At 39.6% G+C, this 19,320-nt stretch overlaps 1 protein-coding gene across 2 annotated transcripts in view; it reads left to right on the plus strand.

Annotated features, from left to right (window-relative positions):
• The window catches only part of ADCY2 (adenylate cyclase 2), a gene marked incomplete at its 5' end in the record, with an annotated part of 433,407 nt that overhangs the window by 291,188 nt on the left and 122,899 nt on the right, over positions 1 to 19,320 (plus strand). For both annotated transcript variants that reach the window (XM_082650879.1, XM_082650880.1), the window contains 5 exons: positions 258 to 406; positions 7,716 to 7,827; positions 12,740 to 12,867; positions 18,095 to 18,253; positions 19,061 to 19,193. In XM_082650879.1, coding sequence (XP_082507005.1) covers positions 258 to 406; positions 7,716 to 7,827; positions 12,740 to 12,867; positions 18,095 to 18,253; positions 19,061 to 19,193 — 681 coding nt within the window. The remainder of the gene's footprint in view (positions 1 to 257; positions 407 to 7,715; positions 7,828 to 12,739; positions 12,868 to 18,094; positions 18,254 to 19,060; positions 19,194 to 19,320) is intronic.

Genomic DNA, 19,320 nt, shown 5'->3' on the forward strand with positions numbered 1-19,320 from the left:
AACTTAGAACTCAACAAATAACTTAGAACTTAGAACTTAGAACTCAACAAATAAGCTTAGAACTCAACAAATAACAACACACTCTGACCTTAGACAATTTTATATTTTTTTCAATATGTATTTCTAGAATCTGTATTTTAACTTGTAAAGAGTCCTCAAATTAGCCCCACTACAAATCAGAATTGATATCAGATGATACTGGGCTGTGACCTTGGTTGTGTAACATCTCTTGGTCTTCCTTCCACACCTGGTTTCAGGAGCGGCTTCTGCTGTCCCTGCTGCCAGCGCACATAGCCATGGAGATGAAAGCCGAGATCATCCAGAGGCTGCAGGGCCCCAAAGCCGGCCAAATGGAAAACACCAACAACTTTCACAACCTGTACGTCAAGCGGCACACCAACGTCAGGTATGCTGCTGCTCTGTTCTCCTTCCGCAGCAAGTCTGGGGAGCCTGTATGCCAGGTGGGGGACATATTTAACTGGGAGCCCATAATCTTACAGTTTCATGTGTCCTTTGGAACTGTTTATCTTTGCGTGTAGAGTAATTATCACTCCACCTACCCATGTGCTACCTCTTGGGCCTTCACATTAAGATAAGAAAATGGGTTCCTCTACTTATTGCATTTTGTGACCATCAATTACAAAAGGGAGAGAAGTGGACAATGGGGCCCTTATTCTGGGAACTCCTTGGTCAGAGCTCACTGTGTCCCTGAAACCCAGGACTCAGTATCAGTAAGATTAAAGAGTCATGGGCTCTAGGCACAAGGACTGGTTCCTCAAGGTGGACTTGGCAAGGGCAGGGCCTTGGGAAGCCAGCACTTTCCAGGGAAGCTGGATGTTCTGCTGTCAATCAGGAATGATGGGTTTCTAGGGTATGGCTGGTACCCAGCATCATAGGGGACCAACATGCACCTTAATTAAATTATAATGAAAGTTACTGCTTTTCCAAGAGTGGCACAGCCATCCATACTTCCCAGGGAGCCATTCCTGGATTCCCAGTAACTGGAAAACTAACATGGGATTGTGGTCAGGAAGGAGGATGGTATAGGACCTCTTCTCCCCTGAGCTCTAGAGAGGAGCTGTGCAGGTCCTCACTTCAGTCTGGAGAGAGTGCTCCCTCCTGTGCTCCCCTCCATCTCTGGCTACAGTGGTGTGGGACCTCTCCACATGTGGGTGCCCTGGTCCTCACTGTTCTCCATGCCCACCCATTCCTGATACCACTTCTCTGGGGGCTGTCCTTTCATCCATTCGATTACATTGCAGTGGTGATTGCTATTCTGGCTGGGTTATCTCAATAAGGAACCTGTGCATGCCTCACTCATTATGTTATTCCTTTAGTCACCCCCCACCCCATTCAATAGTTTAATAACAACAACCACAAACACAAACTAAAGTGTGTTTAGAATCGTCTAGAATTGTAATAGGGCTGTTTGCCTTCAATTCCAGACCTTTTCCATTGCGTGATGCAGCCTTCTGTCTGGTTACTTCAGGTCAAGGATTTTTGAAGTTTATTAAGAAACAAATTTAACTGTAGCTTAATTTATGCATTGCTAAGACAAATTGCATTTTAACACATGATTTTAGAAAAAGGTATGGCCCAAGCATGCAAAGAGCTAATATACAATGAGAAATGCACATTGAAAGGGAGACAAGAGAAAAAAAGTTGCATATCAAGTAAGAACTAAGGAAAAAACATTGAATAAATGAGGAATCAGGAGTAAACTTTTTTATAGTCCCCGCCTTTTTTTTCTTGGAATAATAGGAAAGAACTCTGTGTGTATATATACATATATATGTATGTATGTATATATGCATATATTTATGTGTTTGTATATACATATACATATATATATGTATATATATACACACACAGAGACAGAGAACATTCATACATGTTAAAGAGTAAAGCTGGACTTCCTTGGTGGTGCAGTGGTTAAGAATCCTCCTGCCAATGCAGAGGACACAGGTTCGAGCCCTGGTCCAGGAAGATCCCACTTGCTGTGGAGCAACTAAGCCCGTGCACCACAACTACTGAGCCTGTGCTCTAGAGCCTGCGAGCCGCAACTACTGAGCCCACACACCACAACTACTGAAGCCCATGCATCCTAGAGCCTGCATGCCACAATTACTGAGCCCATGCGCCGCAACTATTGAAGCCCATGCACTCTAGGGCCCACATGTGGCAACTACTGAGCCCACGTGCTGCAACTACCAAAGCCCGCATGCCTAGAGCCCATGCTCTACAACAAGAGAAGCCACCACAATGAGAAGCCCGCACACCACAGCAAAGAGTAGCCCCCACTCACTACAACTAGAGAAAGCCTGCACACAACAATGGAGACCCAGTGCAGCCAAAAAAACGGCATAAAATTATTTAAAACACTAGACTGCATTTAGGTTTTTAAGCATTTTACCTACATAATTAAAGAAAAAACATTTATGTTGTCTGACAAGATATACTATAGTAGAAATTGCTCTTTCCAGCCTTAACTATATGAAAATCAGCAATGCCCCTTTCATCTCCAGAAATATTTTTATGTCACTTACTGGTATTCAAACTGTGTAAGGATAAATGTGTCTATCTAAATAGGATCACAGACTATCTTTAAATAGCTGTGATATAATCTGGGAACAATAGACCTGTAAAAATGACTGAAGACACAACCAATCTCAAGCAGTTGATAATGGTCTGCATAATATCTGTATTAGTTATCAGTTTCTGTGTAACAAATTACCCCAAAACTCAGTGGGTAATTTAAAGAACAATAAACAATATTGTTCTTTAAAGAACAACAAACACACCAATCAGAATGGTCATCATCAAAAAGTCTATAAATAACAAATGTTGGAGAGGATGTGGAGAAAAGGGAACCCTCTTACATTGTTGGTAGGAATGTAAATTGTTGAACCCACTATGGAAAACAGTATGGAGGTTCCTCAAAAAACTAAAAATAGAGCTACCATATAATCCAGTAATCCGACTCCTGGGCATATATCTGGAAAAAAACACAATTCAAAAAGATACATGCACCCCAATGTTCACTGCAGCACCATTTACAATAGCCAAGACATGGAAGCAATCTAAATGTCCATTGACAGAGGAATGGATAAAGAAGATGTGGTACATATATACAATGGAATATTACTTAGCCATAAAAAAATGAAATAATGCCATTTGCAGCAACATGGATGGACCTAGAGATTATCACTAAATGAAGTAAGTCAGAAAAAGACAACTGTCATATGATGTCACTTACATGTAGAATCTAAAATACAATACAAATCAACATATCTATGAAACAAAAACAGACTCACAGACATAGAGAACAGACTTGTGATTGTTAAGGGGAAGGGGGTTGGAAGAGGGAAGGACTGGGAGTTTGAGATTAGCAGAGGCAAGCTATTATACATAGAATGGATAAACAACAAGGTCCTACGGTATAGCACAGGGAACTATATTCAATATCCTATGACAAACCATATGGAAAGAAATATGAAAAAGAATATATATATATAACTGAATCATTTTGCTTTATAGAAGAAATTAACATTGTAAATCAGCTATACTTCAAAAAAAAAAAAAGAACCATTAAAAAAAAAAAAAACCCATAGAATGGGAGAAAATATTTGCAATAATAGATCTGATAAGGGACTTGAATCCAGAATATATAAAGAACTTTTACAGCTCAACAATAAAAATACAAATAACCTAATTTTTTTAAAAAAAGAACAATAAACATCTCACAACATCTGTGGGTTGGAGTTTGGGAGCAGCTTACCCAGGTGGTTTTGGCATAGACTTTCCCATGAGGCTGCAGGCTGCTGGGCAATCTGTTCCCAATGTGACTTCCCACCTGGTGGACAGGTTAACTTTCTGTTGGCTGGAGGCCTCAGTTCCTCATCATTGGGCCTCTTCACAGGTTGCTTGAGTATCCTCACAACATGGCCGCTTGCTTCCCCAGAGGGAGGGGTCCAGGTGGAAGCTTCAATATCTTTTATGATCTAACCTTGGAAGGTCATTTCTGGTCATTTCTGCAGTATCCTATTGGTTACACAAGTCAGCCCTACCCGTTATGGGAAGGGACAGTACAAGAGTGTGAGTACTGGGAGGTGAGGATCACTGGGGCCATCTTGGAAGCTGATTAACACACTTATCTAAGGCAAAGGATTGGTGAAGCACCTTCAACTGTCTTCAGAGATTGTGTAGAATATGTTTGCAGTATTAAATTTAAATTCATAACACATATTTGGGATGCTAAAGTAACTTAAATTCTTAAAACTTAAAAATGGAAAAACTTCAATGGCATGGAGTACCAATTAATTTTAAATGAAATATGAAAACATATGGCCTTTTCCTCCTGAAACAGGACAGGTATAATAAAAAAAGAAGCAGATAAAATACCTGGCTAATGCAGGTAGTTCAGTCAATAACTGAGGGTGTTTTTTAATGAGAATTATTAGGTTGATAGACCAAAAAGATCTGTTGATAACTTTTAGTTTTGCTTTGATGATTCATTCAATGAAATATTTATTCTCTGTTAATAACATTGACTAGCTCTTTACTAACTGATATAACAATAATAATAATAGTAATAAGTAGGATGAGGAGGAAGTGGAGAAGAAAAAGAATTTATAGATGTGAAGGTAGCAACTACCAGTTGCCTTCTGAATCATTGTCTTCCTCTGAATCCCTCCCACTAGTGCTGAAACATTCACAAACCCATCATGTCTTTGAAAACAAACATAAATCCCTGAATCCAGTGCCACCCTCCAACTCTGAAATTACGTCCATGAATTTCATAGCCCAGATTCTAGAACAATTTTCCACTCTCTAACTAGACTTCCTTATTTTCTCTCCCTCCTCAAATCACCACCCTCTGACATTAACCTCCCCCATGTCACAGAACTCATTCTTCCTACATTCACCACCAATTGTCTTGTTCCCAAATCTGAATATGACTTCCTCTGCATCCTATCTCATTGACCACATGGTTATGCTTGGTCCCATTCACCTTGTCTTTGCACTTAAATAATTCTACATCCTTGGGTTTCCATGCCATTGTTTCCCCTTTGTTTTCTCCCTGCAGTCTTCTTTATTGTTTTCTCGTCCCTAAATCTAGGCTGTTCTGTAAATGAAAGCATTTCCAGGTCTCTCCTAACTCCTCTGTTCTCTCCAGCTCTCGCCCAGGACTTAATGACCAACTATATGATGCTAAGACACAGAACTCAACCGTAGTTTTCCATAAGCATCTACCTAATGGTCTTCTTCTTGGGTTTCCCACTGACACCACCCTCAGACTCAACCCAACCAAAGTGGAGCTAGTCAACTTCTCCTGCAAGCTTGATTTGATTTGTACACTAGGTACAGCCCCAGTACTCAGCCAGAAACCGGTCTTTATCTCAGCACTTTCTTTTCCTAGACACTTCCCACAACATCTAATCCCTAACAAAGCCTGATTCATTCTCCTTCCTACAAATCTCCCCTCTCTGTCCTGTTCTCCCCATTTCCCCCACTTATAGACTTTCCACAGGGCTCTCCGGGATGTACCAGATATGATTCTAACTGACCTGCCCACCTCCAGGTTGCTGCCGCCAGAGTGGTCTTTCTTAAGTGGTGATGTGATCCGAGTCTAGGTCGGGTTTCCTTCCTGTGTGACCCCCGAAGTGCTCTGCGTCTCCTCTTCCATAACCCTTTGTACATTGTGTCCCAGTTACTCATATACAATCTGCATCTTCCTGCCCAGTAACCACAAGGCCAGCTTCAGACCTGTACATTCAGCCCATCTTGGGCTCCTTCACCCACTACATGTCTTGATACAGGAAACACTGTGGAGGTTGTCAACAAGAAGTAGAGTCAACCACTCGTTCTCACGTTCTCCCTCCCATGCTGCCTGGATCGGGCATCTTCCTCTGAGTGAGTAATGCCTCCTCTTGGACCATGGCTCAGCATCTGTGGGTCCCTGCCTCTGCAGGAGAGCACAGGAGAAGTAGGGATGGTTTTATGGCACCATCTGAATGGAGAGCACAAAAGCCCCAGCAGCCCTGATTTCCCTGGACCAGAGGTCTCCCCCTGCTTCTGTCCATCATCAGAGGAGCAAATCTTTCCTCCAAGGTGAAGCCACAAGCCTTGTACTTTGCCTGAGGAGCAGAGTGTTGCCAGCAGCAGAGATCAAGCCATGTTCTGCCTGGGACCAGGCTGACGGCTGCCGCACTTTTTTTTTAAATTGTGGTAAAATATACATAGCAGTTACAATTTTAACCATTCTAAATTGTACAGTGCAGTGTCACTAAATACATTCATGCTGTTCTGCAACCATCACCAACATCCATGTCCAGAACGTTTTCTTCATCCCAAACCGAAGCTGCATACCCACTAAACAACAAAGCCCCATCCCCAGACTCTGGCAGTCACCATACTACTCTCTGTCTCTATGGTTGGGCTAGTCTAAGTACTTCATATAAGTGAAATCATATAATATTTGTCCTTTTGAGTCTGGCTTATTTCACTCAATTTAATGTCTTCAAGGTTCATCCAGGTTGTGTTATTTGTCAGAATTTCATTTCTTTTAAAGATTGAATAATATTCCACTGTATTATACACCACAGTTTCATCCATCCATTTCTTTAAATGTCAATAGACATTTGTTTCATTTTATGAATAATACTGCTGTGAACATGGATATACGAATATCTGTTTGAGTTCCTGCTTCCAGCTCTTTTGAGTATATACCTAAGAGTGGAATTGCTGGATCCTATATATGGTAATTTTATATTTCATAAAATTTTGTGAATTGGCAGTTATTTTTGTTTCATGGCCCTTCTTAAACCGTACCATATTCACTACCTGAACCCAGAATTTTAGGCTTCTTTATTAGTCCTTTACACAAAACATAAACACGTTATTGTGTAGGTAAATTTGTAATGTACACAGTGGTGCTGTAGTTTCTCTATCCTGACCCATCAAGGTTAGCTAAACACATACACAACTCTAAGGAATCTCACATTTGCCCTCCCAGCCTGTACATCCCATGAAGGGAAGCTGTACTGTCATTTCCTAAGTGACTTTCCCTGACTCTTCACCACCTCCACTGTTCTGTCTTACAGCACTCTGCCGTTTTCTTTTATAGCACTTATTATCACTGTAATTGGACGTTGGTTGGTGTCCTTATTTGTTTAATGCATCCCCAAACCAAACTCTGAGCTTTAGAAAGATGTTCTGTATCTGCTCTCCTGGCAGGTAGTAAGGAAGCCAGAATTTTTTTCTTTGAATCAATAAAAACAGGATTTGACTTTTATTATTTTGCTTCTTCTACATAGGAATCCTTATAATATAAAATCATGTAACGATTCAAATAGACGCATACTCCTTTGATATCAGAATTATGACACTGTAATGTACTGTCAGGATGAAGACCACATAAATGAGAGAGGCGGGGAGGGGCTGGCCCTGAGAGAAGAAAGGTGAGCAGTAAAAATGGACTAGAATAGAGAACGTGCATCACATGACTTTTTCGTCAACGATTTTATTATAAAAATTTAACATCAAAAAAAAAATTTAATGGGAAAGTTTAGCAAAATGTTTACATATTCCATACCCAGGGAAATGACATTTTGCAAAAATGTAAAAACTTATACTCTTTCAATGGGAAAAACTACCATTACTTTCTTAACGAACATCAACTTGCCAATATGGCACCCACTGGTTTGTTCCCACAGTATCCTCTATGCGGACATTGTTGGGTTCACCCGTCTGGCCAGTGACTGCTCCCCAGGAGAACTGGTCCACATGCTGAATGAACTCTTTGGAAAATTTGATCAAATTGCAAAGGTGAGTATTAGTGATTGCCTTCTATTTTGAGGATATAGAAAATTGGGGCTTACTTTTTCTCTGGTCCCTTATCAATTTTTTACCTCCTCATAAAAGCATCCTTTAGGAATGTTGTTTGTAGATTTGTTGGATTTATTTGCCATCGAGCCCTGATAAATCTCTAATCTACACTGGGAATGAGAGATGTCATAGCATATAATTAGCATATTTTTCATCTACTTTTAAAACTTCTGCATATATATAACTCAGCACACATATAATAAATACATTCAAGATGATGAGATTTGATTTGCACATCTCTCTCTCCTGTGCCGTTCTAAGATTCTCTTTTTAGGCATTTCGATGTCAAGGAGTTGGAAACATGATTTCCTCTCCAGTTGTAACTATTACATATTCACAGTGTTAAGCGGCATCCTGGGAAAATCCCTAAAATAGGATGCATCCCTTCTTCCTAAGCCCTTTATTGACTGTTGTCCCCTTTATATCCACTGACCCTTGTGCCACTTGCAGAGATGTAAGTTCAGTATTTGTCATTCATATGCTCATTTGTGGGAAGTTTCACAGAGAAGAAATGATGACAACTGATCTAAAACCATACTAGACCTTATTCTAGACTTATTTATTGGAACTATTAAGGTTTCTGGTGGGAATATTGATAATTTTTTTTTCTTTCCTGCTAGCCCTGTACTTCTGTCTCATAAAATGTTTCTGGTCAGCTTAATTTTGTCTCTGAATTGTTCCCAACAAAAATACATTATTATGCTTATTAAAATGCATTCTTTACATAAGGAAGAGTTGGTTCTAAGTTTAGTTCATGGTGAGATTTTGAAAACAATAGGTGAGATTTTGCTCACTTTTAAACAATAAAGAAAATTCCAGCCAGGCCTCCTAGGCATGAATCTGGCTTGCAGATGTTCACAGAGTCACTCTTGCGTCAAGCTTTCCATGAGGTGTCTTATGTTGCCCAACTGACCATGACAGATCTCATTGGGAATTCTAAAAAATCACGAAGAGTATAGCCCTGTTTCCTTCCTTTACCAAACCAAAGGAAGAGGTTGAGTTTGGGGTAGAGGGGGCCTCATCTTTAGAAAACGTCTTGAAAGTTTGAGTCAGTAAAAGGTCCTTTTTGTTGCACTACCTGGTCACAGTAGGAAGAAACATCCTAATCTTGGCTGATAACAACAAAGCTCCAGTGTTTACATGGCATTTTCCCCACACGCAAGGCTCTGTGTCCAAATTACTTCTCTCTATATGGACACCAGTCAAACTGATTAGGGGCCCACCCTACTCCTGTATGACCTCATCTTAACTAATTACATCTACAGTGACCCTTTGGCCAAATAATGTCACGTTCACAGGTACCAGGGGTTAGGATTTCACATGTGAATCTGAGGAAGACACAATTTATAACTCATAAGGGAGGTACTCAGTATGACTTCCTGCTCCTCTCTGATGATTGTAACAAAGGAACGTCCAGGCAATATCAGAGACTGTCCTAGGATAGCTTGGGCCATCCATTGCTGGTCACAGGGGCAGCATGCTTTGGATATCAGTTCATGGCTCTTAGTTCAAAACATGGAGTTGGTGAGCATTATAAGCAAACAGATAGTTCAGTCCATTGAGGGAATACTACATAAAGCACATTAAGTTAAGGAACTCAACGTCACTGCTCATTCACTGTTAGTTTTTATCCACTTTAATGAGGTATAACTGGCATACAGAAAGCTATACATATTTCACATACATACAACTTACTGAGCTTAGGGATACACCCTTGAAACCATCACTACAATCTATGCCATAAACATCTATCACCTACAAAAGTTTCCTCTTGCCCTTTTAATTTATCATTATCATCATCATTATTATTTTGTGATTAAAACACTTAACGTAAGATCTACCTTCTTAGCCAATGTTTAGGTATACAATATAATATTATTAACTATAGACACTATGCTGTACAGTAGCTCTCTAGGACTTATTCATCATGCATTACTGAAACTTTGTGTCCTTTGACCAACACTTCCCCATTTTCCCCTCTCCCAGGCCTGGAAACCACCATTCTATACTCTGCTTCTGTGTTTGACCAATTTAGATTCCTCATATAAGTGGTATCATGTAGTATTTGTCATTCTGTATCTGGCTTATTTCACTTAACAAGTCAAATTCAACAGCACTTTAAAATGATCATATACCATGACCAACTGGGATTTATCCCTGGGATGCAAGTTGGATAGCATCGCAAATCAATTGATGGGATATACCACATTAACAGAATGAAGGGTAAAAATCATATGATCATCTCAATCAATTGATGCAGAAAAAGCATTTGACAAAATTAAACACGCTTTTATGATTAAAAACTCTCAACTAATAAGAAGGAACTTACCTCAACACAATAAACCTGTATATGAAAAACCCATAGTGAACATCATACTCAACAGTGACAAACTGAAAGCTTTTCTTCTAAGATTGGGCATAAGACAAGGATACCTACTCTCACCAGGTCTGTTCAACATAGTGCTGGAACTTCCTGACGCAGCAATTAGGCAAGAAAAAGAAATAAAAGACATCCAGCTCAAAAGAGAAGTAAAATTATCTCTGTTTGCAGATGATATGACCTTATATGTAGAAAACCCTAAAGAGTCCACAAAAATCTGGTAGAACTAATAAATAAACTCAGTAAAGTTGCAGGATAAAAAGTCAATGTACAGGGCTTCCCTGGTGGCGCAGTGGTTGAGAGTCTGCCTGCCAATGCAGGGGACACAGGTTCATGCCCCGATCCGGGAAGATCCCACATGCCGCAGAGCGGCTGGGCCCGTGAGCCATGGCCGCTGAGCCTGCGCGTCCGGAGCCTGTACTCTGCAACGGGAGAGGCCACAACAGTGAGAGGCCCGCATACCGCAAAAAAAAAAAAAAAAAAAAAAAGTCAATGTACAATAATCACTTGTATACAATGAAGTATCTCAAAAGGAAATCAAGAAAACACATTTACATTATCATCAAAAATAATAAAATACTTAGGAAATAGACTTAACTAAGCAGGTGAATGACTTATACACCAAAACTATAAAATATTGATGAAAGAAATATAAAGAGACACAAATAAGTAGAAAGACATTCCATGTTCATGGGTTGAAAGAATTAATATTAAAATAGTACCCCAAACCATCTACAGATTCAATGCAATCCCTATCAAAATCCCAATGGTAGTTTTTACAGAAATAGAAAAAAATCCTAAAATTCATATAGAACCACAAGAGACACCAAATATCCAAAGCAATTTTGAACAAGAAAAACAAAGCTGGAGGCATCGTGCTTCCTGGTTTCAAAATATATTGCAAAACTACAGCAATCAAAACAGTCTGATACTGGTATTAAAGACAGACATACAGACCAATGGAGCAGAATAGAGACTAGAAATAAACCCATGCATATACAGTCAGCTGATCATTGATAAGAGTGCCAAGAATTCACTGTTCTTAATCTTACTGTTTTCTAGACTCAGGATACATATTTAGGAAGTATAGGAGAGAAGCCTTATTAATAAACAATGTTTTGCCTTTTTATTATTTAAAATATTGTTATCAGGAATTACTAACACGTCATCTATAATGCTATAGATAAGCATGAAAGTACACAGCTCTCTATGAGACAGGGAAATAAATCTGCAAAAGCTTCAGTAAACCTAACACATACTTAAGAACAAAAAGATCTTATGTTCGTTTTATTATTTCAAATTTGTTCGTTTTATACATAAGCCTGTGCGAGTGTTAAGAAGAAAAAAAGTCTGGGATTTCCCTGGTGGTCCAGTGGTTAAGACTCCAGGCTCCCAATGCACAGGTTTGATCCCTGATTGGGGAGCTAGCATCCCACATGCGATGCAGCATGGCCAAAAAAAAAAAAAAAAAAAAAATCTGTGTTTGGTACATCTTTGTTTATTTATGTATTTACTATAAATTTGAGTGAAGAGTCTATAAACTAGTTGAAAAGGTTAGAAATGGATGTAGGATTAATGCATATGAATGAAGTTAATCTCAATGTTATAATATAAATGCAACCCAGCCAATAAAAATAATGAGTTTGTCTAACTTTATATTAAAACAGCTTAACCTCAGATCAGAATTAAGTTTCAAATTACTTGGCAATGTTGAATGGTGGCTTATTATGTTGTAGAGATGTTTATCGGAAGCTACATGTCTGCAGGTAAGAATCTGCTTCAGCTTTAAAAGAAATGAGGAAAATCGTGAGCACAGTAGGAAATGACAAAAATTCTAATTCTAGCTGAGTTCTGCTTACCATTTTCTATCCTGAAAGATTCTGTTTTGCATAGAATGTTTCATTTCACTGTCAATGTTTGGATTTGTTCAGACTAAAGAGAATGGTCCTATCTTTACCCTCCTCTGCTGTGTTAAGTGTAAATCATTCCAGAACCTTCTCTCAGCTTTCCCCTTCTACCCCTTACCCTGATTCTTCCTGCTTTGGTAAAGGAGCATGCAGGTGAGGGTGCCTCAATCTTGATGGGTAATTAAGGGAAACTCAACTAGTTCTCATTTCTTTCTTCCCACAAACCCTATTCACTGTGGCAATGCCAGTAGAACTAGCACTTGGTGATATTTGGTAAATCAAAATCATTATATATGGCTTCCCTGGTGGCGCAGTGGTTGAGAGTCCGCCTGCCGATGCAGGGGACACGGGTTCGTGCCCCGATCCGGGAGGATCCCACATGCCGCGGAGCGGCTGGGCCCGTGAGCCATGGCCGCTGGGCCTGCGCGTCCGGAGCCTGTGCTCCGCAACGGGAGAGGCCACAACAGTGAGAGGCCCGCATACCGCAAAAAAAAAAAAAAAAAAAAAAAAAAAATCATTATATATGTGCTTAACTCAACTGAAATTCTGTGATTTCTTCTTTCAGGAGAATGAATGCATGAGAATAAAAATTCTAGGAGACTGCTACTACTGTGTTTCCGGACTCCCTATCTCTCTCCCTAACCATGCCAAGAATTGTGTGAAAATGGGACTGGATATGTGTGAAGCCATAAAGTAAGTGTAATGCTTAGTAAGAGCTTTTTTAACTGTTTGGTAAGTTTTAGTTGTAGTTCTTACAACTATTCCTATTTTTCTGTCTACTGAAACTAAATACATGATTGTACATTTAAATATAAATGGGCAGAGACTCATTTATTGGCATGTGAGAACTAAGTCCAAAGTAAGCCTTCTGTGTTTTGTATTGCTATTATTAGTCTTAGATTACAGCAACACTGAGTTAGAATCTATGGGAAGGGACCTTTGTGTTTGTTTCAAAAGTGCTTTTTTTAAAAATGTAAAGGTCTCCTCCAATCTTCAGGAAAAAGGCTGTACTCTCAGCATCTCTTGATTTCTGACAAGTACATGTAAATTGTAAGAGAGAAAGTAGTTTTTACCACCAGACTGCAATGAATATAAAAATCCAGCCCAGAATTACTCCATCTAAGTCACGCTCAGCTCTGTGAATGTAGTTTCAGTTTATATCCATAATAGTTTTCTGCCTTGTATCTATAGGTTCTTTCATTGTAATTCTAGAGAAGATTTGCTTACATAGAATAATGTTATCATTACAGTTGACAAGTACGGGGTAAAAATGTGAGGTAAAAAATGAATTTTCACTGCCCGTACCATAATGCATACTTCTTTATAAGTACCTTCATAGAAGCCACGGTATTCTTATAAATGATAAAAGCTCTTGTTTTCTGATTGTGTGATTGAAGGATTTCAGTTTGGGTTTTTTGGGGGGGGGGGATTGCCTATTTTTGGTCAAGTGATTTTCCCCTATCCTCCACATATTTTTCGGCTAAACAGCGTGGGAGCTATGTGCTTGATGGTCTAATTCCTTGTCTCAGGGTCAGAGTAAATAGGACCTTAAGTGAGAAAGCAACAAGTCAAGTTATCACTGTGTTTAGCCCACCGTGGTGTTAGTTGTGGACCGAAATGGACTGAGAGGTTTGTCGGTGGGTTTCCAGTGCTGGCCAGGGAAGAACAGTGAAGCCCTAGCCGCAGCAGAGTCTGCAGACCTAAGTGTCCAGATCCACTAGTTCAGCCTTTGTCAGGGGCCACTGTGGGGCGGTCAGGGATTGAGAGGCAAAGGAATCGAGAGGAATTGAAGGAAGATTCAAGATGGGAGGGGTGGGCAGTGTCGCCTCAGCTTCCCACTGAAATACATTGTGTGGGAAATAACTGTCCCCCTTCTTCTCCCCATAAGTAAATCATTTGTCTTCTCGGAGACATAAAAAAAAAAGTTTTTCAGCTTTATTTCAAGAGTCATTAACTATTCACGCCACTATGAGTCTAGATGGAAGTGAATTTAATCAATGTAGACCTAACAGATTTTCTCAAATGTATAACCCACCCCTGGAGGCCACCTCAGTGTTGGTTTCAAACATGAGGGGAAATGGATTCTATAAATGGGTTTTGTGAAGGATGATATTATGTGAATCAATAGCACATTGGATTCAACAATCCACCCTTTTACTAAAGCTTAATTTCTGCTTTGGAATCAACTGTTTTCCAGTTCTGTTAAGTTTATGTAATTCCAATATGTTGAAAAGCCTTTAGAAAAAAGATTCCCCCCACCAAAAAAAAAAAAGATTCCCTACATTCTGTCCACTGGCATGTCATCAGGTCATCAGTAATACCTTCTTTTGTTGTTACATTTATTTATTGGGGTTAAATATACATACATAAACATTGCCCTTTGAACCATTTTTACATGTACAATTCAGCGGCATTAAATACATTCAAAATGTCATACAACCATCACCACTATCTACTTCCAGAACCTTTTCATTGTCCCAAACAGAAACTCTGTACCCACTAAGCAATAACTCCCCATTCCCTTCCTCCCAGCCCCCAGTAACCTCTGTTCTACTTTCTGCCTCCATAAATTTGCCTGTTCTAGATATTTCATGCAACTGGAATTGTACAATACTTGTTCTTTTGTGTGTGACTTATTTCACTTTATATAATGTTTTCAAGGTTTATTCATATTGTGGTGTGTATCAGTACTTCATTCCTTTTAATGATGGAATAACATTCCATTGTATGTATGTATTGCATTTTATCCATTCATCATAGATGCCTCAGTGATATCTTATGTGTCCAGCATCTCAGTAATGTCAACAGATTTGAGTGAACTTCCAGAGCTCTTCCTTATACCTAAAGTTAAGTTTCATATCTTAATGGCCATGTGTCCCCATGATCTGCTACTCCTTGACCAAGGGCTTCTGAATTCTTCCCCTGCTATGTATCAACAGTTCAGCTCATGTGCAGTTGACAAAGTGATCAGTAATAGATTGTAATCGAAAAATGGGCAGAAGACCTAAACAGACATTTCTCCAAAGAAGACATACAGATGGCCAACAGTCACATGAAAAGATGCTCAACATCGCTAATTATTAGAGAAATGCAAACCAAAACTACCATGATGTATCACCTCACACCGGTCAGAATGGCCACCATTAAAAAGTCTACAAATAACAAATGCTGGAGAGTGTGTGGAGAAAAGGCAACCCTCCTACATTGTTGGTGGGAATGTAAATTGGTGCGACCACTGTGTGAAACAGTATGGAATTTCCTCAAAAAACTAAAAATAGAATTGTCAGAAGATCCAGCAATCCCACTCCTGGGCATATATCCAAACAAAACAACAATTCAAAAAGATACATACACCCGTGTGTTTGTAGCAGCACTATTCACAATAGCCAAGACATGGAAACAACCTAAATGTTCACTGACAAATGAACGGATAAAGAAGATGTGGTACATACATAAAATGGAATATTAACGATAAAAATAAATGAAATAATGCCATTTGCAGCAAAATAGACGGACTTAGAGATTACCATACTAAGTGAAGTAAGCCAGAAAGAGAAATACAAATATCACATGATATCACTTACATGTGGAATCTAAAATGTGACACAAATGAACCTATCTGTGAAACAGAAACAGACTCACAGACATAGAGAACAGACTTGTGGTTGCCAAGGGGGAGGGAGAGTGGGGGAGGGATGGATTGGGAGTTTGGGATTAGCAGATGCAAACTATTATATATAGGATGGATAAACAAGGTTCTACTGTATAGCACAGGGAACTATATTCAATATCCTGTGATAAACCATAAAGAAAAGAATATAAAAAAGAATATATATCTATGAATCATTTTGCTGTACAGCAGAAATTAACACTACATTGTAAATCAACCATACTGCAATAAAAAATAATAATAGTAGGTTGTCTTGCTACACCCCCAATATAAGCCAGGAAAAGAGCGAACACCTCAGCACATTTCAGAAATTCTTTGTTCTCTCTCACACACAAAGACAAGCATTTTCATTCCCATTTCTTAAGCCAAAAGTTGAGCGTGAATACAGGAATTTTAGTTTTTCAAGCTGCTGAGGAGAAAGCACACGCTTGGCACTTGGAATTTTGCCAGATTATCTCCAGTTTTGGTGGGAACCAGCAACATGGGTCCAGAAACGTTTGCCTGTGTTTTTCCTTCCAAGTTTGGACCTCCACATTTATCCTTGTTCCCCATGAGCTAAGTTCACCACTGCAGAAGCACTTCAGCTGCAGTTTGGGAATATTCCCAACGCTTAAAGAGGCTTTTTTTTTCCTATCATGAAAATGTAAACTGTTCTTAATCAAGGCAGTGATATTCAGGACCCTGATTGTGTAAGTGATTAAGGCTCCTCTTAAATTAGAAAGATTGTCTATTATTGCAAGCTCTAAGGGATCATTTCAACATTTTCCTATAGATCACACAGATTTCATCTACATGCATTAAAACGTTTGGTCAATCAGCCCATCTGAACCCTTGATCAACTCATTTCTCTAAAAAAGACATGAAGCATGTGGAGATTGTTAGAGTCGAATCATTAACCAGTCACTTCTATCACGGACTGGCCTTGTGACTCCCGGGCCCTGTCAGGAAGGGGACACTCAGGGGAGTGGGGAGCAGAGAGGAACCATAGTGAGAAGAGGCCTGGAGAGACGGGGACCAGATAGGGCCCGGGCAGCTGTCCACACTCAGTGCGGATGGGGACAGAGTGGTAGGACAAGCCTCCTATGTCATGTAGATGCTCCTCGTGGGAGCAGGAGTGAAGGGTTTGGATGACTTGTAAAGTACCCCAAATAGGTTGTCTTTTTTATAAAAAAAATGAGAACAGGTAAGGAGGGTAGAGAGGAAGGGAGGGGAAAGAGACAGCCTTCTATATTCTTTTTTCAGGACGTCATTTATTTTTACATCATGGACCCATTTCTTTTTATCGGTAGTATGCTCAGATGATGTCACTGCATCATTCAAGCATGCTTGTGCCATTTTGAGATGTTTCAGGTTCATTTTACCGCATCCCACACCTGGTAACCCTTCCGACTTGCTGTGTTGAAATCAGTGTCACGTTTCCTCTTGGGGTGATTCTTTCCATGTAACTAGGGATACCTTCCTGCATTCTTCTTTTACAACAAAATTTTAATTGATAAATGTATCTAACTGGCAGAAACAAATAAGCATCGCCAAGCATTGCTATTTTTGCTTAAAGGAAGTTCTTCATTTGTCCCTTTCAATGAGTTGGCAACAGAGTCCTAAAGTATTTTTTAAATGATTTTTTTAAAATGAGTTTCTTTTTAATGATACCTTATGCATTATTAAAGCTTCTTAAAGAGTATTTTTTTCTCTTTTCTGTTAAAGAATGTGAACAATTGAAAAGCTTTCATTTCATGGTTTTTTTTTTTAATTCCTATTCAGGCTAAAGTCATTATTAAGCTCACAAATAAGCCGTATTGTCTCATCAGCAGAAAATATTCCTTGGGGACATACGTTATGCTAAGCACTAGAATTGCAAATGGCATCTAAGGTTGTTTCTGATGGTACAAGGCAATGTCACATGAGTCTTAGTATGAAAATTCTGAGGAGGTGTCAGCACATGTTATGTGCGTGATACACATTGGTTGAAAAATAGAAACTACAACCAAAATGCTGCATCACGACCCCTGCCATCCTGACGCTTTACCGGCCAGAGCACTGGCTTGGCGCTGGTGGTTTAGTCTGGTAGTAACCGAAGAAAAATCCCTTTCTCTTGCCTCAGAGCAGCAATCTTCTGCCACAGTAAGAATTCATGACAATATTTCCAACAATCTGAGACATTCTGAATGATAAAATGCCCAGAAAATTGGCCAGGAATTAAAGGAAGAAGAGGCTGGTCCTGGAAGGTGATGTGACTTTCCTTCCCTTTAGGAAAGTGAGGGACGCCACTGGAGTGGACATCAACATGCGCGTGGGAGTGCATTCTGGGAACGTCCTCTGCGGCGTGATCGGGCTGCAGAAGTGGCAGTATGACGTATGGTCCCATGACGTTACCCTGGCCAACCACATGGAAGCTGGAGGGGTCCCCGGGTAAGGCGGCACATTGGCTTTCTCTCGTCCAGCAGGTTACAGGGCTGGGAATAATAGGTCGACAGGTTAATAACCGACTGCTCAGTGATTTCTGTTGCCTTGGTTAGTATCACGTTACTCACGCCCAGTGGCCTTTTCCATTAACCAGATGGACATGAACTCTCAAGCCCCAATGCAACCACCCCTGGGACCCGTGGTCAAAGACTGTGGATGTCAGATTCTAAATTACAGACTTCTACTTATTTTCATATTTATGAATAGAAACTAAGTTAAAGATGGTTTATAAGTCAGTGGAGATATATGACGTTTCTCTATTATTGGTAACTTCTGAAATCAGTACTATTGAAATAAGCAAACGGTACCATCTGGATAGATGACACAAGAATCTCGATGCAAGTGCTGTAATTTGGAGAAGCATGAGAACAAGCATTGAGAAAGAAAGCCCATACTTTTATACAGATCAGCACACTTCCTAAAATGACTTTGGCATGCATTTCAAAAAAAAAAAAATATCTTCATACCCCAAAATTCGATAAGATCGAGTTTTAATTGCTGTAATTCACCATGCAGGTTTCTGTGAGTGCAGAGAAGCTCCAACTATTAGTAGCTCATGACATCTGGGAGCATCTTTCCAAAGCAGTGGTTAACAGACTATGAACCTTAATTACAGTCAATTTTACTAAGAACATATAGCCTTTCCTTCACTTGGGGCAGAAGAAATTCTCTCTGAAATCCCAAATAAATAGAAAGTCTTCTTGCACGTTCCTCCTTATATATCCTGATTGTGGTTTTAAAATGGAATTTCAGACGTGTTCACATCTCTTCCGTCACACTGGAACACTTGAATGGGGCTTATAAAGTGGAGGAAGGAGACGGTGACATCAGAGACCCATATTTAAAGCAGCACTTGGTGAAGACCTACTTTGTAATCAACCCCAAGGTCAGTATTGTAAAGAGTCTATAATTAGCCTATGACTTCTATGATTAAAAGTGAAAAGGGCAAAGTACTCATATGGAAAGTGTTTTTAGTCAAGAACTAGTGTAATTCTTCGCTCATCTTTGCCTCT

This window comes from Grampus griseus, assembly GCF_964374135.1.
Source record: "Grampus griseus genome assembly, chromosome: 3".
In the NCBI taxonomy this organism is placed as follows: domain Eukaryota; kingdom Metazoa; phylum Chordata; class Mammalia; order Artiodactyla; family Delphinidae; genus Grampus; species Grampus griseus.